Source organism: Caretta caretta, chromosome 2 (genome assembly GCF_965140235.1).
Source record: "Caretta caretta isolate rCarCar2 chromosome 2, rCarCar1.hap1, whole genome shotgun sequence".
In the NCBI taxonomy this organism is placed as follows: domain Eukaryota; kingdom Metazoa; phylum Chordata; order Testudines; family Cheloniidae; genus Caretta; species Caretta caretta.
Window position 1 is genome coordinate 198,925,960 of NC_134207.1, and position 22,075 is coordinate 198,948,034.

The 22,075-nt window shown below is 43.1% G+C and overlaps 1 protein-coding gene across 3 annotated transcripts in view; it reads left to right on the forward strand.

Moving 5' to 3' along the window:
- Nucleotides 1-22,075, forward strand: part of TOP2B (DNA topoisomerase II beta) — a 132,630-nt gene that overhangs the window by 51,158 nt on the left and 59,397 nt on the right. For all 3 annotated transcript variants that reach the window (XM_048838565.2, XM_048838566.2, XM_075125738.1), the window contains exons 4-8: nucleotides 2,606-2,669; nucleotides 4,040-4,185; nucleotides 12,838-12,935; nucleotides 14,149-14,361; nucleotides 14,443-14,616. In XM_048838565.2, the coding sequence (XP_048694522.1) occupies nucleotides 2,606-2,669; nucleotides 4,040-4,185; nucleotides 12,838-12,935; nucleotides 14,149-14,361; nucleotides 14,443-14,616 (695 nt within the window). The remainder of the gene's footprint in view (nucleotides 1-2,605; nucleotides 2,670-4,039; nucleotides 4,186-12,837; nucleotides 12,936-14,148; nucleotides 14,362-14,442; nucleotides 14,617-22,075) is intronic.

The window sequence follows — 22,075 nt, forward strand, 5'->3', positions numbered from 1 at the left end:
CAGATATAAGGAATCCCCAGTATCTAAACAAAGAGCTTGTCTACAGTACCGCTTAAAAGTTATGTCTCTCAAAGTTGTGCAAAAGCCACACACACCTGAGTGATGCAAGTTACCTCAGCTTAAGTCCATACTGTGCTGTGTCGGCAGGAGTCATTCTCCTGCCGACAAAGCTTCCGCCTCTCATTGAGGTGGAGTAATGCCAACGGGAGAGCGCTCTCCCATTGGCATAGCGCATCTTTACCGTCCACGCTGCAGCGGCACAGCTGCATTGGTGCAAAGACTGTCTAGATGGATATCCGAATGCATAAACTATTGCTATCGCAAGCATGATCTACAACCCATGTTCAGGGCTCGAACACATTCTACAAGATCTCCAGTTCCCTAGCCTTTCTCAGCAGTCCAATCACAGAAATTTACAGACTAGCAACCTGGGCATCTGCTCACACATTTGCCATACATTATGCAGTCACTGATGACTCAGCATCTGATGCGTTATTTGGTTTGACTGCATTATCATTAGTAATGGACTCAATTCCGAAGTCCCATCCTAATAGCAGGGGCACCAATTTTTAGTCACTTTAGAGTGGAGCACCCATAAGGACACTATTCAAAGAAGAGGTTACTTGCCTTGTGCTTTAACTGCAGTTCTTTGAGATGTGTCCCTTTATGGGTGCTCCACCACCCGCCTTCTCCCCTTCTGCTTCGGAGTTCTTCTGAGCTCTGTGGTAGAGAAGAAACTGAGGGTGGCTTGCCACATAGCACTATATAGCGATCAAACACAGTGTGAGATGGGGAGAGTACATGTGCATCCCAAACTGACATTGCTACCAGTAATCTCTGATCTTCGGTGCAGGGACACAAAGACATCTAGAGTGGAGCATCCATATGGACACGCATCTCAAAGAACCGCAGTTACTGTACAAGGTGAGTAACCTCTTCTTTTGGCTATATAGAGAAAGGGAGAGATTTTACTTTCAGATTTATAAATATCTTATAAACAGTGAGTGGTATGAAAATGAGTACCTTGCATCACTTTTTCTATGTTCCTGCTGCTGAATCAGTGATATAATTTACAGGCTTTAAAAGAGAGCCATTTCCAGCCTGCCTCTTTCAAAAGGAAGGTGCCCAACAGGGGTTTATGTGAGAAGTTAGCACCATATAGCTTGTCACCTCTCTGCAGATTGCCATCTTGTGCTTCATAGACAATTGTTTGAGAACCGCTGGCCTATATAAAAGCATCATAAGATTACAATTGTTGTAATTGTGCATTTTTTTTAATGAAACTTCTTGCTTAATGATCTTTAACAAGAGCATTTGAAATGTGTCTGATTTCATATTGCACTGGGATATACTGTATTCTCTTTCCATCCGTTAAAATGTGTTTTATTTTTCTCAGAGTTTATCTTTCTGGCTTGGGGTGTTTATTTTAATCCATATTTTGTCTGATGAGGCATATTCTGAAAATTACTGTAATATGTTTTCATGTTCGATGGCAACCTTAGAATTTCTGAGTTCAGTTGCTTGTAGTTCACACAAATTCAAATGTAGTTTAATTAATTTCCTGATTAAATTTTAACTTCTTTATAACCTGGCTTTTATAGCTATTCTGAGTTAACACTATTTGGAATCAATCATTCAAGCTCTTTAAAAGGAATTTCCCTTTAACTTCAGCACAGGTTCCACTTGCGGTAACTTGCAGGATTGGACTCTCAATGAGGAATGGGTATCTGAGTACACTGTGAGAGAGAAACTAATTTGGTGATCCATACTATGTGTTCTTTTTTTAGTTATTATAACTTCTGTTAAGAAAATTCAGAACATCATAAACTGAATTTCCTCCCTACCACCCTCTATTGTATTCAACTGCTTGGTTCAAGCTTTTATATTTACCCTTTATCCACCGTGTCTCTCTACTAGGAAAACAGTAATTTTAATATAATAGATGTAATTAATTATCTATCCAAAACACCATAGAATGAGGGTTAGTCTAGAACCAAAATTGACATGCTGGTATGAATGGCTGCTTTGTGCTGTAGTCACCTAGAATACTAATTAATTGTAAATTTAACTCCTTATACTGTTTGAGTTGGGACCGTCTTTTTGATATGTGTTTGTATAATTCCTATCACAATGGGGCCTTGAAACTAGATAAGGCACTACTGTAATACTAATAATAATAAGAGCAATCTGTTAGAGCTGATGAATTTTTAATTTATGTTTATCTTTAGCAATATTCTTCTCTAAGAGATTATTTAGGGATTTGAGGCCAGGGAGAAATAGGTAATAGTGAGTGAAAGTATAATACAACTTGAAGTAAGATTCCATGGCATTGATTACCTCTAACCTCTAGCTTAGTTGTTTGAAATAGAAAAATTAATCCCAGAAAGTCTGATTGAAGGAATCAAATCGTTTCCTTCAGATTGTTGTAGATACCTGGTTATATTTCCTGAGTTCAGTAAGAAGGTAAAGAAAATGTCAAAAGGGGAGTTTCTCAAACATTTTCAGTACATTGTAACTTGTCATGGAGTGTGTATATAATTAGCTTTGTACATCAAATAACTGATTGTTATTTTTTGCCCCTAAAAAGTGTTAATTTGTTTCGTAGTAAATGCCGCTGACAATAAGCAGAGGGACAAGAATATGACCTGTATTAAAATTTCCATTGATCCGTAAGTACAAGAACTTCCTAGCTGCCCTTCTCTGTCGGGGAAATTGGACTTGAACTTCTTACAACAGATTATATACAATGAAATTTACCATTTTCTTATATTGTACTGAAAGTATTTACTCTTTATATTTGAAGGAGAAATTGTTCTGAAAATGTGATGAATAATTATCACCATTTTGAATTTAAAGTAACTTGCTTATCTAAACTACCCTTTAATAAATTTTGTATACAGAGCTGATAAAACCTGAAATAATCTAAACATTCAAAGTTGAGGCAAGTTAGACAGTGTACAACTTTAATAGCCCATCAGTGTAGATCACAAATGGGGTTTGAATGCTGAACCTTGAGCTCTGCAGTATAGACTTCTACCTCTTGAGCTACCAGACTAACTATTTTAGCTGGCAACAGCATACAGCTATTTTATGTAAACCATTTACTAGGCGAGGATGCATAACAGACTGAAGCAGTGAGGAGCACCATTTTATAAACAGCATAGCTAAGGATAAGAATATGGCAGGTTCTTTCTGAGAGGCATCGTAGCTGTGTGACTGGCATTTCGGATTGCCATATTAGAGATCTGGATTCTGTTCCCATTTTATCTAATCTCTCAATAGGCATTAACAGGCATTAACTTAATGATAAGAATTGTGAAGGGCACAGAATTATTAACACCAGTCAGGAGGACAAGTGAGTAAAAAAACTCACCATCTTCTGGTTTCCAGTGCGTTGCGCACGCTCATTGGATAAAGAAAATTTTTCACAGGGAATGGGAGAAGAATGAAGATGATTATCATTTTGGCTATCTCCCATCAGGAGTTTGAACTATGTGAAATGCTGAAGTAAGAAACCAAGGCAATGGGTGTATGTGCAGTCATATAGAATGTTGAGGGATTTTGGCATGCTGCCAAAAAGGAACTAGCAGGCAAATTGTAGATGGAAATGGTGATTTTTCAGCAGGTTATCACTGGGTCAGATCTCGGTGGATTTTCATGAGGCCAGCAAAAGCCATCTCCCTGACCTCAGGACTATCAGTTGGGTAGATTTCAAAGACCTGCTTTACACCAGGGAGACATTAGAGTTCTCAAAAAAAAAAAAAATCACAAGAATAATTTTTGTAAAGGAAAGTTTTTAGACAAATTTAATAATAATAGATGTCCTTCATATACTAGCATTTTAAACAGATGTTTCTTGATGAATAAAATTGACAAAAGGATGTGAGTAAACACAATAAAAATGGTTTTAAATTGCTAGGTACAGTCCTTGATAGTATATTCTTGATTTATATTAATTAAATCTGTGTAAAAACTTCTGTAGGTGTGTTTTGGTACTAATAAATCATTTGAATGGATGTCATTATTTGGTTTTTTGCAGTGAATCAAACATTATTAGTATCTGGAATAATGGGAAAGGAATTCCAGTTGTGGAACACAAAGTAGAAAAAGTGTATGTTCCTGCTTTAATTTTTGGACAGCTGTTAACATCTAGCAACTATGATGATGATGAGAAAAAAGTTACAGGCAAGACTCGTATTAATATGCTTTGTTTTTGGCTGGTTAAACAGTTAATTATTTTCTGAGTTTTCTTTTCTTGAGCCTTCGTGAGAGATGACTATTTGTGTATTTCCTAGTCATTATTTGCCAGTTTTCCTGTTTCTATAAAATTATCTAAAAACAAACTTTGTTTGCATGGGTTTTTTTTTGTTTTTTACACAAATACTGTTTAGAGAGAACTGTACTCTTGCAAGTACAGCACCCATTTATATGTACTAGCAGCACCCATTTATATGTAGCTGTCCCCTTAGCATTGTCCTGACAAAGAAAATCACTATTTAAATATGCCTTCTCTTTTGTATAATCTCAGGATTCAAAATATATTATAAAATACAAATTTTTCTTCGAGTAATTGTTCATGTCCATTCCAAGCAGGTGTGTGCGCGCCGTGTGCACGCCAGCCGGAAGATTTTTCCCCTAGCAGTGTCTGTAGGGTCGGCCTGGGCTCCCCCTGGAGCAGCGCCTTCATGGAGCCCAATATTGGGCCCCACTGACCTCCCCACCCACTCAGTTCCTTCTTACTGCCCGTGATGGCTAGCTGGAACTTTGCTCGCTCTTACAGCGAGCGCCTTAGCGGTGTCTTTGTTCTTAGTGTACATAGTTCAATAGTTATTCTCTATAGTTATACTTTTTCATATAGTTAGTAGTGGTATGTTAGATAGTTCATTTCTCCTTCAGGGGTATGCCCAGGTCTCTGGGGTTTAAACTCAGTGAGTCCTGTGGAAAGTTTATCCCCAAGAGTGATCTTCACTCGTCTTGCCTGCGGTGCCTTGGTGAGACTCATGAAAAGGACAAGTGCTGCATTTGCAAGGGTTTCTGCCCAAGAACCCTTGAGGACAGAGAGCAGAGACTAAAATTCCTGCCCATGGAGGCGGCTCTGAGACTGCAATCCGACCCGGGGCCAAACAACCCGGCCCCGAGCACGTCCTCTTCGGTGTGCAGCATTCCGGCGACAACGGCGCGTGAAACAGACCTGGCTAAGGACTCTAAAGCCCATTGGCACCGCCACTACTCGGGCCATAGGGCGTCTGCCTCAGTTCGGCACCGTTCTCCATCTCCGGTTCCGGTAAAGAAGAAGAGGCTGGTGAGGAACCAATCACCCCCCTTGAAACCTAAGGGTCCGGTGCTGTCCACGAGTGGCTTGGGACAGACCGCCTCCGTCTCGCTTCCGCCCAGGGTTTCGTCGACTCCTGCCCCAGCCAGCTCCAGTCGAGTCTGAACCCTCGTCGGTCCCCGGACCATCTGGTGGACATACAACCACCATCGACGCTGGAGGCGTTCAAGGCGGCAACGGACCTGATGCGCCTCCCTGTGCCGTCCTCCACCCAAAGGAGAGACAAATCTCTGGCGACTGCACGGTCCCTGTTCCACTCCAGGGGTAAGCCAACCATGATGGCTTGTCGGTCTCCGTCTCCGGCACTTCCTGCACAGGCACAAGAAGCTTTTTTTGCCTCTGTTTTCACTAACAAGGTCAGCTCCCAGACTGCTGCGCTGGGCATCGCAAAATGGGGAAGAGATGGCCAGCCCTCTGTGGAGATAGAGGTGGTTAGGGACTATTTAGAAAAGCTGGACGTGCACAAGTCCATGGGGCCGGACGAGTTGCATCCGAGAGTACTGAAGGAATTGGCGGCTGTGATTGCAGAGCCATTGGCCATTATCTTTGAAAACTCGTGGCGAACAGGGGAAGTCCCGGATGACTGGAAAAAGGCTAATGTAGTGCCAATCTTTAAAAAAGGGAAGAAGGAGGATCCTGGGAACTACAGGCCAGTCAGCCTCACCTCAGTCCCTGGAAAAATCAAGGAGCAGGTCCTCAAAGAATCAATCCTGAAGCACTTGCATGAGAGGAAAGTGATCAGGAACAGCCAGCATGGATTCACCAAGGGAAGGTCATGCCTGACTAATCTAATCGCATTTTATGATGAGATTACTGGTTCTGTGGATGAAGGGAAAGCAGTGGATGTATTGTTTCTTGACTTTAGCAAAGCTTTTGACACGGTCTCCCACAGTATTCTTGTCAGCAAGTTAAGGAAGTATGGGCTGGATGAATGCACTATAAGGTGGGTAGAAAGCTGGCTAGATTGTCGGGCTCAAAGGGTAGTGATCAATGGCTCCATGTCTAGTTGGCAGCCGGTATCAAGTGGAGTGCCCCAAGGGTCGGTCCTAGGGCCGGTTTTGTTCAATATCTTCATAAATGATCTGGAGGATGGTGTGGATTGCACTCTCAGCAAATTTGCGGATGATACTAAACTGGGAGGAGTGGTAGATACGCTGGAGGGGAGGGATAGGATACAGAAGGACCTAGACAAATTGGAGGATTGGGCCAAAAGAAATCTGATGAGGTTCAATAAGGATAAGTGCAGGGTCCTGCACTTAGGACGGAAGAACCCAGTGCACAGCTACAGACTAGGGACCGAATGGCTAGGCAGCAGTTCTGCGGAAAAGGACCTAGGGGTGACAGTGGATGAGAAGCTGGATATGAGTCAGCAGTGTGCCCTTGTTGCCAAGAAGGCCAATGGCATTTTGGGATGTATAAGTAGGGGCATAGCGAGCAGATCGAGGGACGTGATCGTTCCCCTCTATTCGACATTGGTGAGGCCTCATCTGGAGTACTGTGTCCAGTTTTGGGCCCCACACTTCAAGAAGGATGTGGATAAATTGGAGAGAGTCCAGTGAAGGGCAACAAAAATGATTAGGGGTCTGGAACACATGAGTTATGAGGAGAGGCTGAGGGAGCTGGGATTGTTTAGCCTGCAGAAGAGAAGAATGAGGGGGGATTTGATAGCTGCTTTCAACTACCTGAAAGGGGGTTCCAAAGAGGATGGCTCTAGACTGTTCTCAATGGTATCAGATGACAGAACGAGGAGTAATGGTCTCAAGCTGCAGTGGGGGAGGTTTAGATTGGATATTAGGAAAAACTTTTTCACTAAGAGGGTGGTGAAACACTGGAATGCGTTACCTAGGGAGGTGGTAGAATCTCCTTCCTTAGAGGTTTTTAAGGTCAGGCTTGACAAAGCCCTGGCTGGGATGATTTAACTGGGAATTGGTCCTGCTTCGAGCAGGGGGTTGGACTAGATGACCTTCTGGGGTCCCTTCCAACCCTGATATTCTATGATTCTATGATTCTAAGCGCACCATTCCCCGGAATCGCGTCGTCATTTGTTGGCGACCCAGGGGACTGCTCCTCCGTGGTCTTCTTATTCGGAGAACTCGGAGTCGGAGGTGGACTCAGCTCGATCTAGCAGATCGCGGAGCAGAAGGTCCAGGTCCCTGCGCAGTCACCAACCATACCCGGCACCGTGGCAGCAACAGTGGCAACCACCTGCTTGATGGCCCTTCTGGACACCCTGGGCATAGAATCAGAGCCAGGGTCAAGTCCATGGTCCACGCTCCAGAATGGTGTCGGTGTCATCGGCGTCATCCGTGCCACAATCAGCGCCGGCACCGCCGATGACGGTGCCACCCTCAGGTGGAGTGGCCCCGCTGACTCACATGGTTTCAGCACCGATACCTCAGCCAGCTCCGGCACCAGCTCTCCAGGTGACGGCACCGGTGGAAGCCTCAGCTCCGTCCCTACTAACCCCAGCGGTCTTGGTCCTGCCGATTTATCTGCCCCGGCACCAGCTGCGGCGCAGAGTTCTTCATCGGTACCTGCTCCACAGCCTGAGTATCGTGTGCTGAGGGACCCTGGGGGGGCCGAAGGCAGTGAATTGGGCCCACCTCCTGTTCTCTCTTCCTCGTCCTCACCCGATGAAGCGGTCACGGGGACGTCGACGGCCCCAGCTTTGGAGGACAACCGGGTTCTTCAGCAGCTTTTGAGGAGGGCCTCCCAAAGCCTGGGGATTCAGGAAGAGGAGGTGGAAGAGAATTTAGACCCTGTCATAGACATCCTGGCTCCCTCCGACCCATCCAGGGTTGCATTGCCATTTATCAAGTCGATAACCGAAACATCTAAGAACTTGTGGCAAACTCCTGCTTCTCTGGCGCCTACAGCCAAGAAATCCGAGTGCTGCTACTTTGTTCCCTCTAGAGCGTATGAACATCTTTATACCCACCCTCCTCTGGACTTCTTGATGGTCGACGCGACCAATCAGAGAGATTGTCAAGGGTTTCAATGATCCAGCCCTAAAAACAGGGATGCCGAGAAACTGGACCTGTTTGGCTGGAAGGTCTACTTGACAGGAGGTCTGCAACTTCGTGTAGCCAACCAGCAGGCCATAGTAAGCCGCTACGGGCATAACACCTGCTAGTCTATGGCTAAGTTTACAGAACTTCTGCCTCAGGAAGCTCAGGGCGAGTTCTCTGCGCTCATGGAGGAGGGGAAACTGGTCTTCCGAGCGTCTTTGCAAGCGGCCTAGGACGCGGCGGATGCGGCCTCCCTCACTTTGGCCACAGGGGTAGTTATAAGGAGAGGCTCCTGGCTACAGCTCTCTGGTCTTCCCCACGAGGTCCAGCAGACCATTCAAGACCTTCCCTTTGAGGGTGTAGCTCTCTTCTGTGAGAAGACGGATAAGAGACTTCACAGCTTGAAGGACTTGAGGTCTACCCTTCGTTCGCTGGGGCTTCATACGCCTGCTACCCAGTGCAGACGTTTGAGGACTCAACCTGCCCCTCGTCCTTGCCAACCCCAAAACCGCCAGGACGCTCCACATAGGTGGAACAGGAGTACTCGGAGGAGGCAACGCCCTCCCTCTAGACAAAGCTCTGGCCAGCCCAGGGCCCCACCGGGCTCTAGACCACCCTTTTGAGGGTACGGTCGAGGACGGCTTGCCAGTATGACCTTTGGATACTTCCCATCTTACTTTCTCGTCCCATCTATCCCCTTTCTACTGTGCCTGGTCTCAAATTACTTCAGACCGATGGGTGCTCCGCACGGTAGAGAGGGGATATTCCATCCAATTCTGTACCCTCCCGTCCCTCTTCAGGGACCCCTCTCACTAGAAACTTCTAATTCAAGAGGTGCAGTCCCTCCTCTCAGTAGGGGCTGGTGGAGGTTCCTCAGGAGCTAAGGGGCAAGGGGTTTCTACTCCCAGTATTTCCTCATACCAAAGGCCAAGAAGGGCCTTAGACCCATACTGGATCTGCGGCAGCTCAACAAGTACGTAAAGAAACTCCAGTTTTGCATGGTCTCACTAACCTCCGTTATCCCCTCACTGGATCCAGGAGACTGGTATGCCGCCCTTGACTTGAAGTACATGTATTTTCATATCGCAATAGTCCCACATCACAGACGCTACCTCAGATTCGTGGTGAACAGAGGCCACTACCAGTTTGCCGTCCTCCTGTTCGGACTGTCAACTGCCCCCTGAGTATTCACGAAATGCATGGCAGTCGTCGCAGCATTCCTGTGCAAGCGCCAGATACAAGTTTTTCCATACCTCGATGACTGGCTGATCAAAGGTCGCTCGAGAGCCCAGGTGGAGGCTCAGGTCGAGTTTATAAGGAGAACCTTCCTTGTCTTAGGTCTCCTCCTGAACGAGGAGAAATCTGCTCTGTCCCCGGTGCAGAGGATAGCGTTCATAGGCTTGGTCCTGGACTCTACCCAAGCCAGGGCGTGCCTCCCAGAGGCCAGGTCTCGCTCACTTCAGGACATCATTACAGAATCTCAGACAGTTCCCCATGACGTTGGCAAGAAACTTTCTAGAGCTGCTGGGACACATGACCTCCTGCACATACGTGGTGCAGCATGCCAGGCTCAGGCTGCGCCCACTCCAGTCTTGGCTGGCGTCGGTGTACCGACCAGCCAGAGATGTGTTGGACAGGGTCGTAACCCTGCCCCACCTGGTACTGGACTCCCTCCTATGGTGGCTTGACCCTTGAATGGTTTGCACAGGGGTGCCTTTTGCCAGCCCTCAGCCCTCGCTCACCTTGGTGTCAGACACCTCGGATCTGAGTTGGGGGGCTCACCTAGGGGACCTCAAGACCCAAGGCCTCTGGTCTTCAGTGGACCTCGCTCTTCACATCAGTGTCAAAGAGCTGAGGGCAGTGCATCTGGCATGCTATGCTTTCAGAACGCGCATAATGGGCAGATGTGTTTCAATCCTCACAGACAATACCTTGGTGTTGTTTTATATCAACAAACAGGAGGGTGCACGCTCCTCTCCCCTGTGCCGAGAAGCCCTTGCGCTGTGGGACTTCTGCATAGAGCACTTGATCCACCTGCAGGCTTCACCTTCCCGGGGTGCAAAACACTCTGGCAGACAGCCTCAGCCGGACCTTCAATGGCCACAAGTGGTCCCTTTGGCCAGACGTGGTGAGCTGAATCTTCCGGTTCTGGGGCTCTCCCCAGATAGACCATTCCAGGCAACAGGAAATGTCAGACATTTTGTTCCCTTGGGAGCCACAGCTCGGGGTCCATCGGGGATGCCTTCCTTCTCTCATGGGAGGGCTGCCTGCTATATGTTTTCCCACCCATTCCCCTAGTGCACAGGGTGCTTCTCAAGATCCACAGGGAGTGGGACCGAGTCATACCAATAGCGCCGGCGTGGCCGCGTCAGCACTGGTTCACCTCGCTCCTGGAAATGTCCATAGCGGCCCCACTCACCTTACCGCTAGTCCCCGACCTGATCACGCAGGACCAGGGCCGACTCTGGCACCCGAATCTGGAGTCACTCCACCTTATGGCCTGGATGCTCCATGGCTAAGTGCTACAGAACTGTCTTGTTCGGACCAGGTTAGACAAGTCCTCCTGGGTAGTAGAAAGCCCTCCACCAGGGCTACGTACCTGGCCAAGTGGAAAAAAGTTTTCCATCTGGGCGGAGCAACATAGTCAGTCGCCGCTTCTCGCCTCCATACCATTTATACTGGACTACCTCCTTCACCTAAATCATCAAGACTTGTCCCGGTCATCAATAGGGGTCCACTTGGTCGCTGTCTCCGCCTTCCATCCAGGCTCAGATGGTCTCTCGGTCTTTGCAAACCCTATGGTCAGTCGTTTTCTCAAGGGTTTGGACAGGCTCTTCCCACACAAGCGTCAGCCTGTCCCTGCCTGGGACCTCAATTTAGTCCTCTCCAGGCTTACAGGCCCACCATTTGAACCTCTGGCCACCTGTTCCCTGTTATATCTCTCATTCAAGGTTGCGTTCCTCGTGGCAATTACCTCGGCTCGACGGGTTTCAGGGCTCAGGGCCCTCAAGTCTGAGCCCCCTTGCACAGTTTTTCATAAGGATAAGGTCCAGCTCAGGCCTCATCCGGTTTTTCTCCCAAAGGTCATCTCCCATTTTCACATGACCCAGGATATCTTCCTCCCAGTGTTTTATCCCAAGCCGCACTCCTCCTATAGGGAGCGCAGGCTGCACTCACTAAACATGCGTAGGGCCTTAGCCTTTTACATAGAGAGAACTAAATAGTTCCGGAAGTCCGTCCAACTCTTCGTAGCCATGGCGGACAGAATGAAGTGCCTCCCTGTATCCTGTCAATGTATATCGTCATGGATAGCGTCCTGCATTAGGGAATGCTATACTATGGCAAAGGAGCCCGCTCCGCAGATAACCGCTCACTTTACCAGGGCCCAGGCCTCCTCTGCAGCGTTCTTGGCACAAGTCCCTATTCAGGAAATTTGCAGAGCAGCCACGTGGTCCTCGATACATACATTTACATCTCACTATGCAATTTATACAACAGTCCAGGGATGATGCAGCTTTTGGGCAAGCCGTGCTCTTTTCTGTGGATAACTCCGACCCCGCCTCCTGAGCTCTAGCTTGTGAATCACCTGCTTGGAATGGACATGAACAATCACTCGAAGAAGAAAAAACGGTTACTCACTTTCTCGTAACTGTTGTTCTTCGAGATGTGTTGTTCATGTCCATGCCAATACCCACCCTCCTACCCCTCTGTCGGAATAGTCGTCAAGAAGGAACTGAGGTGAAGGCGCCACTCCAGGGGGCACCCAGGCCGACCCTACGGACACTGCTAGGGGAAAAAATCTTCCGGCTGGCGTGCACGCGGCGCGCACACACCTGCTTGGAATGGACATGAACAACACATCTCGAAGATCAACAGTTATGAAAAAGTGAGTAACCGGTTTTTTACATGTAATACATCATATACGGTTAATCTAAAATAGTAGTTTATATGCACATACAAATATTAAAAAGGTTAAACTGGCAAAATGGAAGGAAAAGTTTAGTGGACTAAATGATGCAGACAGGTCCCGATTCAGTACTTAAACACGTAATAAATCCTGATTTAGGTCACAAATGAAAGTAAGTTTTGTTTCTTTCTAGTGCATCTGTTTGTGCCACTAAAGTATAATAATTTGGCATGGTTGCATGGGATTTTGCCAGGAGTTGCCCGTGGAGTTAGTGCATCCATGGGAATTCCAGGACTGCACCCCTTTACCTCTTCTGCAAAGCTGCCCCCCATGGATTAGTAACATTTAGTCCCAGGTTGATACCCAGTCAGATTGTAAAATGAAAAGTGTGTGTGCAACTTCCTTGTGAACTTCCAGGGCAAAAAGTTATTAAATTAGGTCCCAGTCCTTCACTGATGTCTGTTAGCATGGTCCCTTGCACCTGGTAGAAGTCCCTGATAAGGGAATATTTTATTTCATTGAAGTAATTTGTAATATGATACAGGTAATTTCTGCTTTTAAAAACTTACCACATTTAATTGTTGTTCCAGGTGGTCGTAATGGTTATGGTGCAAAACTTTGTAATATATTCAGTACAAAATTTACAGTTGAAACTGCTTGCAAAGAATACAAACACAGTTTCAAACAGGTATGCAGGTGTTTTTGATCTTTCTCTTCTACATTTTTGTAATTAGAAACTTAATTTTTAACACATTTTCTGAGCTCCATAAAATAAATTATTGAAAATCCAGCAGTAACAATTATGTAGGCAACAAGGTTAATTGATTAAAATTACTGTTGGTACTCATTAGAGTTGAAGAATTTTTCTCGAGTAAGAATTTTATATTTGTTCTTGATAATCTTACTAATATGTTAAAAATAGATAGGAACTGCAATAGTCTGAGAATCCTAGTAGTTTCTTAAAGATTGTCCTGCTCCTTATATAAAAATCTAAATAAAACAAAACCTTGTACAATCATATATTAAACAGTTTTTTTTCTGTGTATGTTTCTTATTAATATCCTTAACCCTAATGGACCAGCAACCACTTCGTAAAATACACCAACCTGTGTAGTTCATTGTCGACATTCTCAGCACACAGACCAAGGATTGAATGGGCATGTAAATTGATCTACCTTCTCACTCTTAGAGGTGGTCACTTTGATATAGGTTTGAGGCACTTTGGTTAGGGGTATTCTGTTTGGAATCTTGCTGTTTTTACTATGTCTCTTTGGTGGATAAATCTTTAGTTTCCAACTATTTCATATAGCACTGTAATGAGCAGTAAATGATTTGTAAAAAGCTGTTGTTTACCAGGCTTTTTAATTTTTTTATATTTTCTGCAGAACTGCTAAAAATCATATTAACGGTGGCATGAATGTAGATTTCTGTAGAGTTCGTTTTAAAATTTTTCACAGTTTAGCATTGGGCATTTTCAAGAAATTGGGCATTTTCAAGAAAAATTATGTAAGAAAAAGGTTTACACAAGTGAGCTGTTTTGTTTCGTGTTTACTCACCCCACCTCCCAGCAGAGAACATAGACAATCAGCCAGACGCTTGGTTTTTCTTGTTCACTTAGATGTCATGATCTCCCTGCATAATTTCCCTTCCACAAAGCCCTTGAGCCTATCTCCATATTAATACTCATGCAGAAACATGGGAAAACAGTTGATTCTGTGTTTACTGTGTTAGCAGAGAAATTTGTAAGGTCAAATATGCAAATTTTTTATACTACAGTTTAGTGCTAAGTTAGAATAACTGGAATCTGAAAAAAGGGGTTTTTTAGTTATGTTTTTTTCTTTTTTTTGTTTTGTTGTAAACTAGAGACGATTGTAATTAACATCTAAAATTTGTTTCCAAAGACTTGGCTGAACAATATGATGAAGACTTCTGATCCCAAGATTAAGCATTTTGAAGGCGATGACTTCACATGCATCACATTCCAACCAGATCTTTCTAAATTTAAGATGGAAAAGCTTGACAAGGATATTATGGCCCTCATGACAAGAAGAGCTTATGATTTGGCTGGGTCATGCAAAGGGGTCAAAGTTATGTTTAATGGGAAGAAACTACCTGTAAGAATTCTATTTAAAATACTTTATAAATTGCATAGGTAAGTAGGAGGACAGTAATTGCTTATGTTTTTGAACCCATAGGTAAATGGATTCCGGAGTTACGTAGATCTTTACGTAAAGGACAAGTTGGATGAAACTGGAGTTGCGCTCAAAGTTATTCATGAACTTGTGAATGAACGATGGGATGTGTGTCTCACTTTAAGTGAAAAAGGGTTTCAGCAAATCAGCTTTGTAAATAGCATAGCTACCACAAAGGTGAGTAGTTTTATGTATATTTTAAATGAGTGAAATGTAAGGGATAAAAAATGTACACTAAAGTTATGCCTGCTTAGTTATTTTATAAATAAATCTTTTTTATACAAAAAATTAAAATGGGTGAATTAATCCTATTACATGAAATATAATAGTCTGCCAAGGCAGTTGAGTGCAATCAAAATCTCTTCATGGCAGAACTGTATTTCTAAATACATTTTTTTGATTTATTTTAAAATACTAGTAGTCATTTGCAGTGATGCAAATAACTTATGAATACACCTGATGATATTGGGTAAGGATGTGAAATGAACTGCAACTATTGTTTAGCATTCACAGCATTTTTATATTTACCTTTAAAACACATACTGCAATAAAATATTACTGATACTAGTTTGGAAATAAAATTATGTACAAAAAGTAACCTGCAAAGTGGTGAAAAAAATGGGCTTGAGTCCCTCCCCTCCTTCTCTTTCTGCACCTTTTTCTTACTTTCCTGTTACTTCTTTCTGAGATATAAAGCAGGCCTAAAATGCTGGGGTTATTTTTTCCCCTGCTTGTGTTTTTACATGAGATATCCAAGTGTTGTCTACACTGTAAGGCTCAATGTTGACTAAAGAAGTCACACATTGATAAGAGCCAAATCAACGGCCATGGCCAAGAAGCAGTCTGCTCACCTCACAACAGTGCAAAATTCACATTAGGCCACCTTTGTACTTCCCCTGGTCCTGGGATCACCCTGCACCAGGCCAGTTGTCTGGCACAAATTAAAACAACCTTAACTTGTACCAGCTACATATGGCTTCCAGGGATCACCAAGTTAAAAGAATATCCTGGCAATATCCACTGCACAAGTTGCAGGGGGTGAGTGATGTAAGAGCTGCTACAGCAGTTCTTATTCAATTCAAGGATCACGTAAGGAAGGGAAAATTCTCTGGAGACTGTTTAAACCATTTTTAGGGAAGCTTAACTATGAGTGTCCCTGAAAGGTGAACTATTGAGAAGGAAATGGATTTTTAATAAGACAGTTTAAAACTCTTTAATCAGGTCTATGCTAGGTAACTGTACAAAAAATATTAATACTAATTCTACCAGTGCCCTGCTGCCACTGGTTCAGCAGTACCAGTGGTAGCACATAGTAAGAGCACTATTGTAATCAAGGCTCCAGTGAAATCAGTGGTAGTACTGGGGGGAGCATAAGTGTAGACATGTTTCTGGTGGCTTTTGTCATTTTTACTACACAGTTCATACCAGTGATGTCTTCAGTGCAGTTGAATGAGTGACAGAATGGTGGGAATATTTTGCTAAAAATCCATAATACAGACACGGTTATTTTAAAAAAAACATCTATTTAATATTAATTCCTAACTAATGCTTGTCAAAATGGGGGGAAAACAGACTTGACATTCTTGGTATTTCTGAAATAATAATGAAAAAACCCAAGTAGAACCCCTGTATTAATTCAGGCCTTTTTTGTACAACATAGAGGCAAAAAAAGTGTGCAAATCCCATTTTTAAAAGTCTGTCACAGGTTACCTTTTAATATTAAGTTTGTGAAAAAAGTTAAGAATCAAGGGGAAAGCATATCTACAGCTGATTTCACATACAGAATATGAATAAGTGTCTCTGATAGAAAGTTATTACATATATTATTTATCTGGGGGGGGAAAGAGCAATTGTTCAATCTTAAGTAAATATATCACTTTACTGAAAGAGACTTGAGAATGACTCCTTTGGTCCAGTTTTCATCTATCATGCACATACACGTGTGTACTATCAGAAATTCTTTATGAAAATTCATAGAAAAAAGTACTGTGTATTCTTCAAAGGTAAGTGTTGTAATTTCTAGTTTCTCCCACTCTTGGATCCATGCCTTATGTATGTGACTGGATGTGGAGTGTTCGGAGCCGGTAATCCACCTCACCAGCAATTGATGTGCAACTACCCACTGATGAGACATAATGGCTAGTAACTAACTGCGTCAACTGCCTGTTCCCTTTAATCTGCTAACAGGTGAGGAGCTCATTTCAGCTGTTTTTTGGTTGTATATCGCTCTGTTTGCCAAAATCCTTTCATTTTCTGTTTCTAGATACGTTTCAGCCAGTGGTAATTCTTTTCCCTACTTTCTTTTTAAAAAAAAACCTGTCAGTTAAAAATAAGTTTTCTTCAGGTAGCATGTTGAGGTACCAATCCCTGTTTTTTGTAAATTTGTTGTCGTGTCTATAATGGTCAGGTCCCTGTGCATTCACAGTTCTTCAGAATCTACCACTTGCTACAGAATTCTACTTGGGAATCTTAAAAGATTTCATTTAAAAGAATGTTTCTAGCTATTTTGGTTATGTAGCTAACCTTCCAAACATGAAACACTTGTAAACTTATTAAATGTTGTCTTCCTGATTTCTCAAACAGCTTCAATAATAGCTGTAATAGAAGTATAAACAGTATTAATCAGCTCAGTTGTTAGCTCTGAAGTCAAATGATGATTTTAAATATGTTAATGTTTCACTACTGATCATTTTAGCAGAAACATTCTAATAAAGATGCTGTGAATTTAAGGGAGGGTTCAGGGACTCTTCTGTGTGCTGTTAAGATTTGTTGGTGTTGGTAGTGAGAAATTCAAGGCCCTCCCAGAATTTAAAATAACATGTTAACCCCATCCACAAGAGAGGAGGAGGAGGAGATGAATTCCATCTTCCACAGCTTCTTAGATCATCAAAGTCTCAGTTGTTATCCAACCAATGGCCCAGACCTTGCATATTGAAAATTAGAAATTGGTGACAGTTTAAAATAAATTGAATTTAATATTAATAGAAAAATAAACACCACAAGGGATCCTGTAACAATTCTATTTACAAATCTAATTCATAGAAAACCTCCACTTTGCAATTCATTTATATAAGTTATAGAAATTTCAGTTTGCCACGCAAACTGTTGGCCTTTCCTTAGAATTTAGGTCTAGTTTGTCACAAAATACTGGGTATTGTGGCTGCTAATGGTACTTTTAGGCCATGTCTACATATTCGGTGGTGTTGTAGCTACAGCACTACAGCTATGCTGCTGTAGTGCTATAGTGTAGATACTTCCTACAGCAACAAAAGGGGGTTTCCATTGCTCTAGGTAATCTAACTCTCTGAGTGGCGGTAGCAAGGTTGACGGAAGAATCTTCCATCAACATAGCCTTGTCTACGCCAGGGGTTAGATCAGGGGTTGGTACTCAGGGCCATAGCTATGTTGACCTAACTTTTAAATGTAGACCGGGCCACAGTGTAGGAACTGACCAGTTACCATTTTATTAGACACATCCCTGCAGCCTTGAGTGCCCAAGAGTGGGGTTAAATTATAACACTTACCTTTCGGGAAAAGAAAATTATGTGCTTGTAATTATCTTTCTCAGAAGGTGGTAGTTATAATAGTTACCCCTCCACATCCCCTCAGAGTTGCAAGATAGAGCTAGCTTTTCAGTCTTGTGAACTTTCATTAAAGTGTACTGACAGTTGGGGCAGTTACAGGCTGTAAGTTATTGCGTAAGTATGCCACCTACTGGTGAGATGGCTTAAAGGTTTAAAGGCTCCTAACTTCGAGCTCTCAACATCCCTCACTCAATTATGCACACTAGGAATGGACCCAAGAGTGGGGAACTATTATAACTATTATCTTCTGAGACCAAGAATTTCAGGTAAGTAGTTATAATTTTTTGATATATCAACAACTACAATTTTTACAAAATATTAAAAGTGGTAAAAACAGATTTTTATAACCTAGCTATAAACGTTTGAAATAGGATTTATAATAGAGATATTGACACAGTCTGAACTATAATGATGTGGTGAGTAAAACTGTAACAAAACTAGTTAAATACTTTTTGAAAAAAAATTGTTCTGCCAATGTTTTATGGACATTTTGAATATAGAGGTCAGTAGACATTTGTCATAAATAGTTCTTTTTACAAACTGAAAAATGTATTATGGTTTTCTTTCCTTAAAATATCAGGGCACAAATTTAAATTTCAGTAAATAGAACTATCCTGCATTGTTAGGTAGTACTTTCTTACTGTGAATAAAACTGGAGTCTAGTGTTTTATAAAGAAACAAATAATGGATAGATTTTTTTTAAAAAAAAATCACTATTATTACTTTTTGAAAAGTATGGTTGGTTCATGTTACTAGTTAAGTTGAGAGGCTATGAATGGATGCAGTAATCTGCCTGACTTGGCCAGATGGCAGGATTGGAGCCTTAGGGTATGTCTGCACTTCAACTTGAGGGTGTGATTCCCAGCTTTAGAAGACATATTCGCACTAGTTCTCATTGAACTAGCATGTATGTAAATAGAATGTAACTGAGATAGCACGAACAGTGGGAAAGGTTAGACACCCAGTGTGCATGCTATTCTGAGACACTGCGTATGTACTTGGGATGGCTTGCCCCTCCTACTGCTCAGACTGACTCAGCTACATTCTGTTTTTAGTATGCTAGCTCTGACTGGTAGCGTGAGTATGTCTGCTCAAGCTGGGAATCATACCTCCATCTTCAAGTGTAGGCATAGTCTTAGAGTAAATGTTCCCATTACTCTTCTCTTTTACAGAATCGTGTCAAATAGAGTACACATTTCAAATTTCTGTGTTCCTACTTCTCCTGAGATAAATTATCATATCAAATGAAAGGGGAACTAGATGGCCCAGAGGATTGGTAATGTATATCGATTCCTTGACATCTAGGTTGTCAGCCCAGTTTGATAATGACCAAAAGTCATTATCGTCTTATGGCTGTTTTATGACCTCTCTGTTTTATGACTTTTATGAGTCTCTGTTGAGTGAGTTTGGTGGCCTCAGTTCAGTTCAGGTGTTCATATCAAAAGGTCCAGACTGAGTAGTGGAACTAATTGAAACAGTTACCTGCAGTTTCAGCAGAGATCAAGGACTGAATGGGAATGGATACTGACCTATCATCTTCCACCATATCTTGTCTCACACTAAATCCAGCCATTTCTTTCTCTGATATCATCAACGTCCATCCCTTATAGTAAAACCTTTGGTCACTCCTTAATCATTTCTTGCCATTGTTACTGTACCCTTCTCTTCTGTGGCCTTCTTTCTTTTAATTTCTTTCCCCTACAGTACTTTCAAAACACAGCTACTATTTCTTTCAGGGTGGTAGCCATGTTAGTCTGTATTAGCAAAAACAACGAGGAGTCCTTGTGGCACCTTAGAGACTAACAAATTTAGTTGGGCATAAGCTTCCATGAGCTAGAACCCACTTCATCAGATGCATGGAGTGGAAAATACAGTAGCAGGTATAAATACACAGCCCATGAAAAGATGGGAGTTGCCTTACCAATTGGGAGGTCAGTCTAACGAGACAATTCAATTAACAGTAGGATACCAAGGGAGGAAAAATCACTTTTATAGTGGTAATGAGAGTGGCCCATTTCAAACAGTTCATAAGAAGGTGTGAGTAAAAGTAGGGGGAAATTAGATTTTGTAATGACCCAGCCACTCCCAGTCTTTATTCAGGCCTAATTTGATGGTGTCCAGTTTGCAGATTAATTCCAGTTCTGCAGTTTCATTTTGGAGTCTGTTTTTGAAGTTTTTTTGTTGAAGAATTGCCACTTTTAGGTCTGTTATTTGGTGACCAGGGAGATTGAAGTGTTCTCTTACTGGTTTTTGAATGTATGATTCCTGATGTCAGATTTGTGTCCATTTATTCTTTTGTGTAGAGACTGTCCGGTTTGGCCAATGTACGTGGCAGAGGGGCATTACTGGCACATGATGGCATATATTATATTGGTAGATGTGCAGGTGAACGAGCCCCTCATGGTGTGGCTGATGTGGTTAGGTCCTATGATGGTGTCCTTTGAATAGATATGTGGACAGAGTTGGCGCCAGAGTTTGTTGCAGGGTTTGGTTCCTGTTGTGTGGTGTGTAGTTGCTGGTGAGTATTTGCTTCAGGTTGGGGGCTGTCTGTAAGCGAGGATTGGCCTGTCTCCCAAGGTCTGTGAGAGTGAGGGATCGTCCTTCAGGGTAGGTTGTAGATCCTTGATGATGCATTGGAGAGGTTTTAGTTGGGAGCTGTAGATGATGGCTAGTGGTGTTCTGTTACTTTCTTTGTTGGGCCTGTCTTGTAGTAGGTGACTTCTGGGTACCCTTCTGGCTCTGTCAATCCGTTTCTTCACTTCAGCAGATGGGTACTGTAGTTTTAAGAACGCTTGATAGAGATCCTATAGGTGTTTGTCTCTGTCTGAGGGATCGGAGCAAATGAGGTTGTATCTTAGAGCTTGGCTGTAGACAATGGATAGAATCATAGAATATCAGGGTTGGAAGGGACCTCAGGAGGTCATCTAGTCCAACCCCCTGCTCAAAGCAGGACCAATCCCCAATTAAATCATCCCAGCCTGGGCTTTGTCAAGCCTGACCTTAAAAACTTCTAAGGAAGGAGATTCTACCACCTCCCGAGGTAACGCATTCCAGTGTTTCACCACCCTCCTAGTGAAAAAGTTTTTCCTAATATCCAACCTAAACCTCCCCCACTGCAACTTGAAACCATTACTCCTTGTCCTGTCATCTTCTACCACTGAGAATAGTCTAGAACCATCCTCTTTGGAACCCCCTTTCAGGTAGTTGAAAGCAGCTATCAAATCCCCCCTCATTCTTCTCTTCTGCAGACTAAACAATTCCAGTTCCCTCAGCCTCTCCTCATAAGTCATGTGTTCCAGACCCCTAATCATTTTTGTTGCCCTTCGCTGGACTCTCTCCAATTTTTCCACATCCTTCTTGTAGTGTGGGGCCCAAAACTGGACACAATACTCCATATGAGGCCTCACCAATGTCGAATAGAGGGGAACGATCACGTCCCTCGATCTGCTCGCTATGCCCCTACTTATACATCCCAAAATGCCATTGGCCTTCTTGGTTGATCATAGGATGACTATGAGCTGCCAATGTGATATGGCTGTGAAAAAAGCTAATGTCATCTTGGGATGCATCAGGAGAGGTATTTCCAGTAGGGATAAGGAGGTTTTAGTACCATTATATAAGGCACTGGTGAGACCTCACCTGGAATACTGTGTGCAGTTCTGGTCTCCCATGTTTAAGAAGGATGAATTCAAACTGGAACAGGTACAGAGAAGGGCTACTAGGATGATCCGAGGAATGGAAAACTTGTCTTATGAAAGGAGACTCAGGGAGCTTGGCTTGTTTAGCCTAACTAAAAGAAGGTTGAGGGGAGATATGATTGCTCTCTATAAATATATCAGAGGGATAAATACCAGAGAGGGAGAGGAATTATTTAAACTCAGTACCAATGTGGACACAAGAACAAATGGATATAAACTGGCCACTAGGAAATTTAGATTAGAAATTAGACGAAGGTTTCTAACCATCAGAGGAGTGAAGTTTTGGAATAGCCTTCCGAGGGAAGTAGTGGGGGCAAAAGATCTATCTTGCTTTAAGATTAAACTCGATAAGTT